We start from the raw sequence: 14,707 nt of genomic DNA on the forward strand, positions 1-14,707 counted from the left end.
TTGGTATGGTGAACTTCTACCACCGTTTCCTCCCCTCTGCAGCCCTTATCATGCGCCCTTTGTACACTGATGTCGGGTATAGGCAAGGACATTACTTGGGACGATGAGGCCGTGTCCGCTTTTGTTAAAGTCAAGGAAGCCTTGGCAGATGCCGCGATGCTGGTGCACCCCAGAACGGACGTTCCGACCGCCCTCACAGTGGACGCATCCGACACAGCAGTCAGTGGGGTGCTGGAGCAACTCATCGAGGGTCGCTGGCAACCCCTGGCGTTCTTCAGCAAGCACCTACGACCACCCGAACTCAAGTACAATGCTTTCGATTGGGAGCTGTTGGCACTATATCTGGCAATCCGGCATTTCAGGTACTTCTTAGAAGTTCACCATGTTCACGGACCACAAACCGTTGACCTTTGCGTTCACGAAGGTGTCCGATCCCTGGTCTGCTCACCAGCAGCGACATCTGACCTACATCTCTGAGTACATGACGGACATCCAGCATGTCTCGGGAAAGGACGACGTCGTGGCAGACACACTCTCCAGACCAGCTATCCAGGCCCTGTCCCTGGGGGTGGAATATGTAGCACTGGCGGAGGCACAGCAGGCAGACGACGAGATGCCCAGCTACAGGACCACAGTCTTGGGTTTGCAGCTGCAAGACTTCCTCGTAGGCCCAGGTGAGAGGACCCTCTTGTGCAACGTGGCTACCGGCCAACCTCGCCCCATCGTCCCAGCAGCCTGGTGGCGGCGAGTTTTCAACTCCATACACGGTTTGGTGCACTCATCTATCAGGACAACCGTCCAGCTGGTCTCCAGCAAGTTCGCGTGGCACAGACTTCGCAAGCAGGTCAGTGAATGGGCCAAAACGTGCGCACAGTGCCAAACAGCCAAGGTGCGGCGGCACACTGAAGCCCCTCCGCAGCAGTTTGAACCCACCTACTGGAGGTTCGACCACATTCATGTGGATATCGTGGGCCCCCAACCAGTGTCTGAAGGAGCGTGGTACCTCCTAACTATGGTAGACCGGTTCACGAGGTGGCCAGAGGCAGTCCCGCTCACCGACACATCTATCGATTCCTGCGCCTGAGCGCTGATTGCAACCTGGGTAGCACGCCTTGGGGTACCGGCCCACATTACCTCCGACAGAGGCGCCCAATTCACCTCCAGCCTGTGTTCGGCTGTGGCCAGCTTGTTGGGAAAGCAGCTACACCACACCACTGCCTACCACCCACAGTCGAACGGCTTAGTGGAATGCTTCCACCGTCACTTGAAGTCGGCTCTCATGGCCCGCCTGAGAGGACCTAACTGGGTGGATGAGCTTCCCTGGGACTTGCTTGGACTTCGCACAGGGCCCAAAGAGGATCTGCACGCCTCGTCAGCCGAGTTAGTGTACGGCGCACCCCTGGCTGTCCCAGGAGAGTTCATACCAGCCCCAAGGGGGCAAGAGGAAGAACCCGCAGCAGGCCTGGACAGACTACGCGAAAGGCTCGGCAACCTGGCCCCCGTACCGACTTCACAGCATGGACAGACCTCGACCTACGTACCCAAAGACCTGCAGAACTGTAAGTTTGTGTTTGTACGAAGGAGCGCACATCGGGCACCACTACAGTGGCCGTACGAAGGGCCGTTCAAGGTGATCAGGAACACCGGGTCCACGTATGTTCTGGACATTGGGGGGGGGGGGGGGGGGGGGGGGAGAGAGAGAGGAGGTTTTCACGGTGGACCGATTCAAACCGGCCCATGTGGACTTGGCGCAGCCAGTCGCGGTTCAGGCACCGCGACGCACAGGCAGACAGCCAAACAGAGACGGATCCAGACTGTGGACATTGGGGGGGGGGGGCGGGGGGTGTGTGTTATCGCCAGTTCTGGGGGGGGGGGGGGGGGGTTATGTGGCGACCCACTTTCTGCGCAGGCCAACCTGCTCACAAATAGCCCGCACGTGGGGAGAGACTTTGGTAATGCACCTCTGACGTCATTTCTGGCCGGAGAGGGCGTGAACTAGGGATTAAAAGCCAGCGCCGCGAAGTTTGAATAAACTAGTTGTATGTAGTACATCGCTACACAATAAAGAAAACATTGGGGTATAATGGCATGTAGTTGAAACATAGACACATAGCAAGCACAGGCAAAAAAGTCTTAAACATTAATTTTTAGTGCAAATTAAATGTGATCTTTTATAATAGCAAAATCCATGAAAAACCAAAATCATGGAATTTTCAATTTTCTTTTACCTTTTTCCAGCCTGAATGCACAATGGACGATTTCTTTCATTGGATTTCTCCAATGTGACAGTATACTTGAGAAATGGAACCACAGCCATTTCCAGAATCAGCAAAAGGTAGTTACGCCAAGCTTCTGTTTCCTACACTTGTTATATATATTTTACCTTGTTTTGTCTAAAACAGCAGCTAGTGAAGTTCTTACATTGAAGACTATGTATAAGAAAAGACGATTTACATGATGTTACTGGGTATGGACCGCCTTGACAGCATTATAATACAATATGCTGGCTGGAATTTGAAAACACAAAATTTTATTACAACTATTAAGGCAGTCTGCATCTTGCAACATATGCAGGAAATTTGAGACACATTCATATCATGGTAAAGTAGAATCATTTAGCAAATTCCATCTTGTGTGGAAATAGGTAGGAGGGATTGCTGCATTCACAGTAAGCCTGGGCTCACTTCTCTTCAGGTCTGAAATAATATCTCACTGGAGGACCAGGCAAGTCTTGATCACCATCAGATTCAGCCGCAAATGACACTGTCAAGTCAACGTACTTCTTGTCTAATGTTGGTTTCACTAACTTCTGCATTCTGTAATGAAAGTATATGTACATGAAGATTAAACATAGGTTTAATAGAGTTTCAAATCCCATCTCTTCACTAACTCAGTGGATGTCAGTACCAAGTATAGTTCATAAATGCATATGTAAAGACTGCATCCATTTTGTTCAAATTATAGCACAGATCATAAAAGCAAACTGGAGAGAATAAATTTCAGTCATCTGAAATGAATGAACATAAAACAGAAACACTCAGCAGACCTGAAATGTTTTTTCTTGCTTTTTTTTACCGTGCCGCTTGCTCTGCTGAATGTATTCAGCCTTTCCTGCATTTTTTTCCGATTTCCCATACCTAGTTGGGTAATGATTTTAACATTACCAAAAAGGTCATGTCCAAATCTACAGTAATATAGTAGAATTATACTAAGGTAGAGATGTTCATGTTTACTGGCTATGTTTCTTACTTTATGAAGTTGTTTGGAGCTTTGGAATAGGGAAATAGTCAATGCTGTTTTTCCTTGCGTAGCCAGACATCCCTTGATGTCTAGTCATATATGTTTAGGATTGTTATCAGACAGATGCTCTTGATTTTTTTAATGCTAATGTTGTCTTTTGCCCTCTTGATGCCCAAGGTGAGGTTTCTCCAAGCTGCTCTGAGAGTTGTCTGCTTCCAATTTGAAAGCAGCATCCTGGCTTTTAGTAGGGAGTGCATCTTTGCATTTAGTGGGCTTCTGGTTGGACTGTGAGATGATCGTTCTTGAGGTACTAACATCATCTACACACTTACAGATGTGGCCTATTCCTCGAGTTCTGAGTCCTTTTTGTTTGTGGCAGTCTCCTTGAACATCTGCCAGTTAGTCTGTTCAAAACAGTTCTGTAGTACAGAGATTGCTCCATTATGCCATACAGTGATGGTCTTCTTGACTGGTTTCTTGATTTTCAGTAGCGGTCACTATGCTGGGATTAATGTTAAGGAGATGTGATCAGAGATGCCAAGATGAAGGTGAATGGTAGTTTGAAAGTACCATATATTTGTATAAATATGGTCCAGTCTGCTTTCCCCTGGTGGCCATGGTGACATATTTTTGCAATTTGATAAAATGTCCTGTGAGTGAACATGATGAAATCTCCTGTAATTATGAAGAGACCATCTGGATGCTTGTTGTGTAGAGTGCAGATGGTACTGTAAGGCTCTCCCTGTGTGTCCTTGATGTTCATGCTCAGGGGGACGTAGACAGTAATGATGAACACAACAGCAAACTCCCTGAGCAGGTAATGTAGCCAGCATTTAATTGCAAGCTGTTCAATTGCACCAGAGCAGTGACTGCCTACTATGGATTAGTTTGAGTTACAGATGAGATACTGTGTATCCTGAAGCATTGAACAGCCATTAATTCTTTCACTTGTTACCATTCATTACTTTTTGGGAGTAACTTACGTTAACTTCAGCCGCTTCACATGCCCTGGCATGACAGGCACATACAACATCTTCACTCCATGCACCACCATTGTTGGTTCAACATTGTAAGTTTCCTACAGTGAAATAGAGTACCAAAAGTCAGAAATCTGTAATCGTTTAACTCTAAGATGATATTGCAGTTTTATCATTGTAAACAAAAATATTCCATATTAGCATGTAATGAAGTATCTTTACCCAAAGAACTAGGGAGTGAGCCATTCAAAGATCAGCTTCAATTGTTCCACATCTCAGAGTTCAAGTCCAACTCCAGAGATTTGAATGAATTCAGTAACAAAATATGAACTGAGATAAAAGGCAGTTCAACACATTATTCTAAAGATGAAGTGGGAAACAGCCACATAGTGGGAGAACATCTGGATTTGTCATAATAATATCAGGGAAACTGTTGGTAAGTTGTGGTAACCACAACTTTATGCATTAATAATCATTTAAAACATTATGCATTACTTTCAATTGGCATTGATTTCATAAAGGCAACTCATGCTTGCCTAGCTTTCTTTGAGGATATTACTGTGTGTAAAGTTAAACGCAAATGCAGTAGACGTGTTCCATTCGGCATTTGCAAAGCTTAATGCTCAAGATATTTAATATAAAGCAGCACAATACTAAAGGAAAACAGTGAGATTGATAAACCTGCATATAATTCCTATCAGATAACAGCACCCATTCAAGGACCCCCACCATCGAGGCTGCTGCCATCAGGAAGGAATTACAGGAGCCTCAGGATCCATACCACCAAGTTCAGGAACATTTTTTACCCTCAGCCATATGGTCCTTGAATGAAAGGGATTAACTTTAATCAACACTGAACTGAACACAATCTATGCAGTCACTTTCACCTCATGTTCTCAATATTTCTTGCTATTTTGTTTTGTATCTGCATGGTGTGTTGTCTTTTGCATCTTGCTGGTTGCACTCTTCCATTGATTCTATTTTGGTTTTTTGTACCTACTGTGAATGCCGACAAGAAAATGGAACTCAAGAGTTGAATATGATGACATATACAGTACCTATAAAAGTGTTCACCCCCTTGGAAGTTTTCGTATTTTATAGTTTTATAACATTGAATCACAGTGGATTTAATTTGTTTTTTTTTGACACTGATCAACAGAAAAAGACTCTTTCATGTCAAAGTGAAAACAGATCCCTACAAAGCAATCTACCGGTAAATTATTTACAAATATAAAACACAAAATAACTGATAGCCTAAGTATTCACCCCCCTTTAATATGACACACCAAATCATCACTAGTGCAACCAACTGGTTTTAGAAATCACGTAATTACTTAAATGGAGATCTGTTTTTGGAACAGTGCAGTCAAGGCATTTCAATTGATTGTAGTAAAAATACTGGAAGGTCCAACTGCTGGTGAGTCAGTATCCTGGCAAAAACTACAGCACGAAGACAAAAGAACACTCTACAAAAAGGTTATTGAAAAGCACGAGTTAAGTCAAGAGATAGATACAAGAAAAATTTCTACTGAATATCCCTTGGAGTACAGTTAAGTCAATCATCACGAAATGGAAAGAATATGGCACAGCTCAAAATCTGCCGAGAGCAGGCTGTCCTCAAAAACTGATTGATCGTGCAAGAAGGGATCTAGTGAGGGAGACCACCAAGAGTATGATAACTCTGGAGGGGTTACAAGCTTCAGTGGCTGAGATGGGAGAGACTGCGCATACAACAACTGTTGCCTGGGTGCTTTGTCAGCCACAACTTTATTGGAGAGTGGCAAGAAGAAAGCCACTGTTGAAAAAAGCTCACATGAAATCTTGACTAGAGTTTGCCAGATGGCATGTGGGAGACTTTGAAGTCAGATGGAAGAAGGTCTGATAAAACCAAAATTGAACTTCTCGGCCATCAGACTAAAAGCTATGTTCGGTGTAAGCCAAACACTGCACATCATCAAAAACACACCGTCCCTACCTGAAGCATGGTGGTAGCTGCATTATGCTGTGGGGTTGCTTCATTGTAGCAGGCCCTAGGAGGCTTGAGAAGGTAGAGGGTAAAATACAGAAAAATACAGGGAAATCCTGGACGAAATCCTGCAAGAGAACTGCGACGGGAGAAGATTTGTTTTCCAGCAAGACAATGACCCCAAGCATAAAGTTCCCATGAGGCGGTGCGGCACGGCAGCAGCTGCCTTTCAGACCTGGTGTTACTTTAATTTAATTTTCTATTTTAAGTTTGATACACAATTTTTGATTAGGGCACATGGATAACAGAGTGGCTATCTACCATCGCCAGATACTACTACAATACAGAGATCGCCCAAAAACAAACCTCCATAAAGATCTGCTGGCTGAATTACGCAATCTCGGCTTGCTGAGGGGAATGGGCCTACATTTCTCGGACTCACCTGATGCTGGTAGCCGGAGACAGAGACGTTGAAAGTGATGTGCTAAGAAGCAGAAACGAGGCAAACGGGCAGGGGTCCGTGCCAGGCTAAAAGCAAACCCTAGCCGGCCGGCTCTCTTGTCCATTCTGCTCTCCAATGTCCGCTCCCTGGACAATAAAATGGACTACATCCGACTCCAACGTAATACTCGGCAGGATTACAGAGTTTGCTCCGCGTTTGTCTTCACAGAGACATGGCTCACTGATGGGATTTCCGACGCTGCCATCCAACTAGACGGGCTCACTTTGTTTCGTTCGGACAGAGATGCAGCTGTCTCCGGTAAGACTCGCGGTGGTGGCTTGTGTGTCTACATCAACACGGAATGGTGTAAGAACTCTGTGCTGGTTTCCAGACACTGCTCATCGCTAGTGGAGTTTGTGGCTGTTAGATGCAGATCATTTTATTTGCCATGGGAATTCACCTCTGTCCTTATATCCGATGTCTACATTCCCCCCAGCGCTAATGCTAAGGAGGCGCTCTGTGAACTGTATGGGGCTATTAGCGAACTGCAGAATGCACACCCTGATGGTCTGTTTATTGTCGCCAGTGATTTTAACCAGTGCTCCCCAAATTCCATCAGTATCTGGACTTTGCAACGAGGGGGGAGAATGTGTTGGACCTGGTTTACACAAACATCCCCGACGCGTACCGGGCAGAGCCCCACCCTCACCTCGGATACTCAGACCACATCTCTGTTATGCTAATCCCAGCATACAGACCGCTCATCAGGCGCTCCAGACCAGTTCAGAAGCAGGTGAAAACCTGGCCAGCAGGAGCCATCTCTGCTCTTCAAGACTGCTTTGAGCACACTGACTGGCACATGTTCAGGGAGGCTGCAATCGATGGTGACTCTACCAACTTAGAGGAGTACACAGCATCAGTGACCAGCTACATCAGCAAGTGCATTGATGATGTTACTCTGTCCAAGACCATCACTATACGTGCCAACCAGAAGCCATGGATGACCGCAGAGATGCGTGCACTGCTGAGGTCCCGCGACTATGTCTTCAGAGCAGGCGACAAGGCAGCTCTAACAACAGCAAGGGCCAAACTGCCCCGAGCCATCAGAGGGGCAAAGCGTGCACACACCCAGCTAATCCACAGCCACTTCCAGGACAGCGGCGACACGAGGCGCATGTGGAAGGACATCCAGAACATCACCAATTACAAGACAACATCACCTGACTGTGCAGGTGATGCCTCCAGATACACTGAATAACTTCTATGCCCGGTTTGAGGCAGAAAATGATGTGACGGCGAGGAAGTCCACCCCTCCTACAAATGACCAGGTGCTGTGTCTCACCATGGCCAATGTGAGAAGAACCCTGCGCAGGGTCAACCCACGGAAGGCTGCTGATACCAGACAACATCCCTGGTAGAGTGCTCAGAGGATGTGCAGACCAGCTAGCAGATGTTCTCACTGACATCTTCAACATCTCCCTGAGCAGCGCCACCGTTCCAACGTGCTTCAAGGCCACCACCATCGTCCCCGTGCCGAAGAAGTCTTCAGTGTCCTGCCTAAATGACTACCATCCCATTGCACTGACATCCATCATCATGAAGTGTTTCGAGAGGTTCGTCATGAGGCATATCAAGACCCTGCTTCCCCCCTCACTGGACCCCCTGCAGTTTGCGTACCGTCCCAACCGCTCAACAGATGACGCCATTGCCACCACCCTCCACCTGGCCCTAACCCACCTAGACAAAAAAGACACAAACGTTCGGATGCTGTTCATAGACTTTAGTTCAGCATTCAACACAATCATCCCTCAGAAACTAATTGGAAAGCTGAGCCTACTGGGCCTGAACACCTCCCTCTGCAACTGGATTCTAGACTTCCTGACTGGGAGACCTCAGTCAGTCTGGATCGGGAGCAGCATCTCCAACACCATCACAATGAGCACGGGGGCTCCCCAGGGCTGTGTGCTCAGTCCACTGCTGTTCACTCTGCTGACCCATGACTGTGCTGCAACACACAGGTCGAACCATATCAAGTTTGCCGATGACACGACCGTGGTGGGTCTCATCAGCAAGAACGAGTCAGCTTACAGAGAGGAGGTGCAGCGGCTAACGGACTGGTGCAGAGCCAACAACTTGTCTCTTAATGTGAACAAAACAAAAGAGATAGTTGTTGACTTCAGGAGGGCACAGAGCGACCACTCCCTGCTGAACATTGACAGCTCCTCGGTAGAGATTGTAAAGAGCACCAAATTTCTTGGTGTTCACCTGACGGGGAATCTCACCTGGTCCCTCAACACCAGCTTCATAGCAAAGAAAGCCCAGCAGTGTCTCTACTTTCTGTGAAGGCTGAGGAAAGTCCATCTCCCACCCCCCCCCATCCTCATCACATTCTACAGGGGTTGTATTGAGAGCATCCTGAGCAACTGCATCACTGCCTGGTTCGGAAATTGCACCATCTTGGATCGCAAGACCCTGCAGCGGATAGTGAGGTCAGCTAAGATCATCGGGGTCTCTCTTCCCGCCATCACGGACATTTGCACTACACGCTGCATCCGCAAAGGAAACAGCATTATGAAGGACCCCATGCACCCCCATACAATCTCTTCTCTCTCCTGCCATCTGGGAAAAGGCTCTGAAGCATTCGGGTTCTCACAACCAGTCTATGTAACAGTTTCTTCCCCCAAGCTATCAGACTCCTCAATACCCGAAGCCTGGACTGACACCTTGCCCTACTGATTTGTTTATTATTTATTGTAATGCCTGCACTGTTTTTGTGCACATTATGTAGTCCTGTGTAGGTCTGTAGTCTAGTGTAGCTCTCTTACGTAGTTCAGTCTAGTTTTTGTACTGTGTCATGTAACACCATGGTCCTGAAAAACATTGTCTCATTTTTACTATGTACTGTACCAGCAGTTATGGTCAAAATGACAATAAAAGTTGACTTGACTTGACTTGACTTGACTAAAGCTACACAGGAATGGCTTGGAAACAACAAAGTTAATGTCCTGGAGTGGCCAAATCAGAGTACAGACCTCAATCCGACTGAGAATTTGTGCTGGACTTGAAAAGGGTTGTTCACTTCATGATCCCCAAGTAACTGGACAGAGCTTAAGCAGTTTTGTATTGAAAAATGGTGAAAAATTGCTGTGTCCAGATATGCAAAGCCGATAAGAGACCCACTCACACAGACTCAAGGCAGTATTTGCTGCCAAAGGTGTATCTACTAAATACTAACTTGAAGGCAGTGAATACTTCTGCAATCAATTATTTAATATTTTATATCTGAATTAATTTAGATCACTTTGTAGATATTTGTTTTCACTTTGACATGAGTCTTTTTCTGTTGATTAGTGTCAAAAAAGCCAAATCAAATCCACTGAGATTCAATGTTGTAAAGCAGTCAAACATGAAAACTTCCAAGGGGCATAAATACATGGCACATGTATTTATGTAATAAATAAATGGTACAGTACATATACTTTGAAGTTTGAGATGGGCCTTAGCATTACATTGTTACAAGAGAACTGTGGTGATACCAGTCAAATAGCAAACGAGGAAATTGCATCTGCTTTTGAAAGTGAAATGGATTAATCTGAAGCAACATTCCCTATGCAACAGAACAGTGAAAAAAATCTAAATTTTTTTTAGAGCACTCTCTCTGAAGGGAAACTGAAACTAAAGCTCCAAAATGATTTCCATTTTCTTGAAGATCATAAACATTTGATCATGTTTGATACATTTCCTTCTTTATGCATTCTACATAATAAATGGTAAAAGAAAGCACAACAAGAACAAGTTGTAGCAAACCTTTATAAACCATGTTCAGTTGTTACCTCCATTGTATTAGGATGTTCTTAATTTAGAGAGGGTGCAGTCAAGATTCATAACGTTGTTGCTGGAATTTGGATGACTTGAGTTTTTGTGGAGAAATTTGACAGAGCCAAAGAGGCTTTTAGAGTTATATAAGGTCACGAGGGACACAGCCAGCCTTTTCCCAGGGCATGTTACTCACAGTTTTAAGGTGAGAAATGAAAGATTTAAAAGGTACCTGAGGGCCAGGTTTTTCCACATAGATGATGTGGGCATATGGAACAGGCTTCTAGAACATATGTAGAGGCATGTAGAATTACAATATTTAAAAGACATTTGGACAGGCATAGGGCCAAATGCAAGCGAATAGAACTAGCTCAGGTGGGCACTTTGGTCACCAATGGACAAGTTGGACTGAAGGGCCTGCTTTTAGGCATTTCAGGTATGCAGAGAAACTAAAAAACAGTGATCCTAGTGAATCTATAGACAATTTCAAAATTATGAAGTATCACATTTGAGTGAAAGCTATTCTACTCTTTGTAGAGTCAGAACACAAGACCTGGATTAATGTTTACAGTTTTGGCTATACTATTATAGAAAAAGACATCATTAAACCAGAAGGAGTGCTTAAGATTTATGAGAATGTTGCCAGGACTCAAGGTTGGGCAGGCCAAGACTTTATTCCTTGGAATTTAGGAGACTCATGGGACTACCTTATAAAGGTCTATAAAATCATGAAGGCTGGAGAAAGGGAATAACAATTAGAAGGCATAGATTTAAAGGGGCGAGTCTTAAAAGGGACTTGAGAGGCAATTTCTTCACACAGAATGTGGTGCATATATGGGGAAAAATCTGCCAAAGGAAGTGTTTGAAGCAGATACAATAACATTTAAAAGGCATTTGGACAGGTATGTGGATATGAAATGTTGAGAGAGATATGGGCCAAACACAGGCAAAAAGGTCTGGTTTAGCTGAACACCTTGGTCAGCATAGATGGGTTGAGCTAAGGGTTCTGTTTCGGTGTGATTACTCTTATGACACGAGGGTGACTGGAAAATATAACAACTGAGATGCAAAATGGTTACATTTCTAGATTTGGAGTCAGTCCTTTAACAAGAGAAAGGCAGTGATTTACTGTTACCGCAATTTGGAAATACAATACCTGAAAGGATGGTGAAAGTGGATTTAGCAGCAAATTCATAAGGGGATTTGGATTTGTATTAGAAAAGATTATTCTGGATATTGGAGAAAAAGCAGGAAAGGTTAACTATTTGGATAGTTTGTTTCTAAAGAACTAGTGGGCTAAATAGCTAAGTAGCTCCCGTGCTTTTAGTTCAATGTTAATCACCAGTGGCTCATGGTTGATCTCTGACTTTGGCATAAGTACTATAGTTTTGTGGAGTGCTTTCTAATCATGAAGCATTCCCAATATTATGTTTAATAGTTGTCATAAAAACAGAGGAGAGTAGTGCCATTGGGCCTCATGCTGCAGGCAGATCAAAATGGTTCATGAGTCATACAAAGTCGCAAAGAGTCGTGGGAGACTGGAGAATTGGGAAAACTTTAAAAAGCAACAAAGAACAACTAAACAAGAAATAAGGAAAGGGAAGCTACAGTATGAAAGTAGTTTAGCACAAAATATAAAAACAGATAGCAAAAGTTTTTATAAATATATAAAGCAGAAGAGGGTGGCTAAAGTCAACGTAGGTACCTTGGAAGACGAGAAAGTTAAATTGATATTGGGTGATAAGGAAATGGCTGAGGCACTGAACGACTATTTTGTATTGATCTTCACAGTGGAGGACATGTTTAATATGCCGAAGAAGTATGTTATGGACGAAATGGGAGGTGAGGACCTCGATAAAATCTCTGTCACTAAAGAGATACTGATGACCAAACTAGAGAGCCTGAAGGTAGATATATGCTCTGGTCCTGATGGGATGCATCCCAGGGTTTGAGGGAATTGGCAGAGGTTATAGTAGATGCGCTGGTAATCACTTATCTAAACTCTGTAGACTCTGGGCAGGTCCTGGTGGATTGGAAGACAGCAAATGTCATGCCACTTTTTAAAAAAGGATGTAGGCAAAAGACGGGCAACTATATGCCAGTTAGCTTTAACATTTGTAGTCAGGAAAATGCTTGAAACTGTCATTAAGGAAGAAACAGCGAAACATTTAGAAAGGAGTGGTTCCATTAGACTAGTGGTCACCACCCGTCGATCGTGATCGACTGGTCAATCTTTGAAACTTTCCCAGTAGATCCCGCAAAAAAGAAAAAAAAATACACAAATACTGTTGAGAGATTGTTTCTGGGTTGCGGGATTTTAGTTCTGTTCTTTCTGCCCAGTGCGCATGCGTGTAGCTCCCTCGCACTACACAGTGTACTTCAGTGGTCCCCAACCAAGGAAACGATGAGTCAGTTGCACCTTTCCTCATTCCCTGTCATGGCCACTGTGGAACTTAAACCCACGCGAGGTCATCAGTCGCCTAAATGCAGTGACACCCTTGCGCCAGTGTTCACCTCGCGTGGCTGGCGGGAAGTGCCGATCCTGGCCCGGAGCGCGGCCGACGAGAACCGCCGAAGCTACTGGCCTGGAGCACGGCCAGTGAGAACTGCTGATGCTACTGGCCCGGAGCGCGGCCGGTGAGAACCGCCGATGCTACTGGCCCGTAGCGCGGCCGGCGAGAACCGCCGATGCTACTGGCCCGGAGCGCGGCCGGTGAGAACCTCCGATGCTACTGGCCCGGAGCGCGGCCGGCGAGAACCGCCGATGCTACTGGCCCGGAGCGCGGCCGGTGAGAACCGCCGATGCTACTGGCCCGGAGCGTGGCCGGTGAGAACCGCCGATGCTACTGGCCCGCAGCGCGGCCGACAGGAAGTGCCGATGCTACTGGCCCGGAGCACGGCTGTCAGGAAGTGCCGTTGGTACTGGCTTGGAGCGCGAACAGATGGGCGCCACCTTTAAACCTGTTCAGCACACCGAATGTTTGTGGGGAACCTGGTGCTAAAATATTCACAGACGACCTAATTCGGGCTCAAGGCTTCATAAATATCAGAGAAACTACCTCGCTGCGATCTGCTGTAACAAACTTTTGTCAGCCGATAGATCCTACAAGGGAGGTGGGCGCGGGCCTGTCACTCTCCTCGCTTGGTCGGTCACTCTCTCCGGACTGTGACTGCTGTGGCCCCGGTACAGGGACCTCTGGCCCTGACCTTGTCCTCTCACCCCACCCACGACCAGCCGCACCTGGCCAGGGCATCTGGCGGTGGGCAGGCAGAGGCTGGAGTTCGGACTGGGAGGCTGTCTAATGAGGCAATGAAGCCCTCAAAACTGCTTCGGTACCTTGAGTCCAAGCACCCTGCACTTAAAGACGAACCCCCTGAGTTTTTTCAGCAGAAAAGCCGTGAGCAAGCGGGACAGCAGCTAAGTGCTAAACTGAATTGTGGAATAGACTGGACATAAGGAACCTGCTTCGAGTATCACTCTGTATTCCCGTTGTGTTTAACACCACCCCCGCCCCCCCGTCCGCAAGAATATTGTCAATATTAAACTGGTCCGTGGTGCAAAAAAAAGGTGGGCACCCCTGGTGTTTATGCATTATTTCTACTTCCGGGTTGCAGGGGTTTATTTCCGGTCTGCCCTGGTGCGCATGCGTATAACTAATTGATCTGGGGTTGATCTCGTCTTTCACTAAGGCTGAGGTAGGGGATCTTGGGCTTAAAAAGGTTGGTGGCCAGTACATTCAACAGATGCAGCATGGATTCAGAAAGGGCAGGTCCTGTCTGACAAACTTACTGGAGTTCTTAGAGGACATAATGAGTGCAGTGGATAGAGGGGAACAGATAGATAGATAGATACTTTATTCATCCCCATGGGGAAATTCAACCTTTTTTCCAATGTCCCATACACTTGTTGTAGCAAAACTAATTACATACAATACTTAACTCAGTAAAAATATGATATGCATCTAAATCACTCTCTCAAAAAGCATTAATAATAGCTTTTAAAAAGTTCTTAAGTCCTGGCGGTTGAATTGTAAAGCCTAATGGTATTGGGGAGTATTGACCTCTTCATCCTGTCTGAGGAGCATTGCATCGATAGTAACCTGTCGATGTGGATGTTGTATACTTGGATTTCCAGAAGGCGTTCGATAAGGTGCCACACAAGAGATTTATAAATAAGATACGGATGTGTGGAGTCGGTGGAAATGTTTTGGCATGGATAGTGAATTGGTTAACCAATAGAAGGCAGAGAGTTGGTATAAATGGGTG

At 45.7% G+C, this 14,707-nt stretch overlaps 1 protein-coding gene across 6 annotated transcripts in view; it reads right to left on the reverse strand.

Annotated features, from left to right (window-relative positions):
• Nucleotides 1-2,131: 2,131 nt before the first annotated feature.
• Nucleotides 2,132-14,707, reverse strand: part of uba6 (ubiquitin like modifier activating enzyme 6) — a 329,252-nt gene continuing 316,676 nt past the window's right edge. For all 6 annotated transcript variants that reach the window (XM_073024872.1, XM_073024863.1, XM_073024889.1 and 3 more), the window contains 2 exons: nucleotides 4,224-4,318; nucleotides 2,132-2,816 (listed from right to left, as the gene is read on the reverse strand). In XM_073024872.1, the coding sequence (XP_072880973.1) occupies nucleotides 2,681-2,816; nucleotides 4,224-4,318 (231 nt within the window). In that variant the 3' untranslated portion in view covers nucleotides 2,132-2,680. The remainder of the gene's footprint in view (nucleotides 2,817-4,223; nucleotides 4,319-14,707) is intronic.

The sequence above is a fragment of the Hemitrygon akajei genome, chromosome 2 (genome assembly GCF_048418815.1).
Source record: "Hemitrygon akajei chromosome 2, sHemAka1.3, whole genome shotgun sequence".
Taxonomy (NCBI): Eukaryota; Metazoa; Chordata; class Chondrichthyes; order Myliobatiformes; family Dasyatidae; genus Hemitrygon; species Hemitrygon akajei.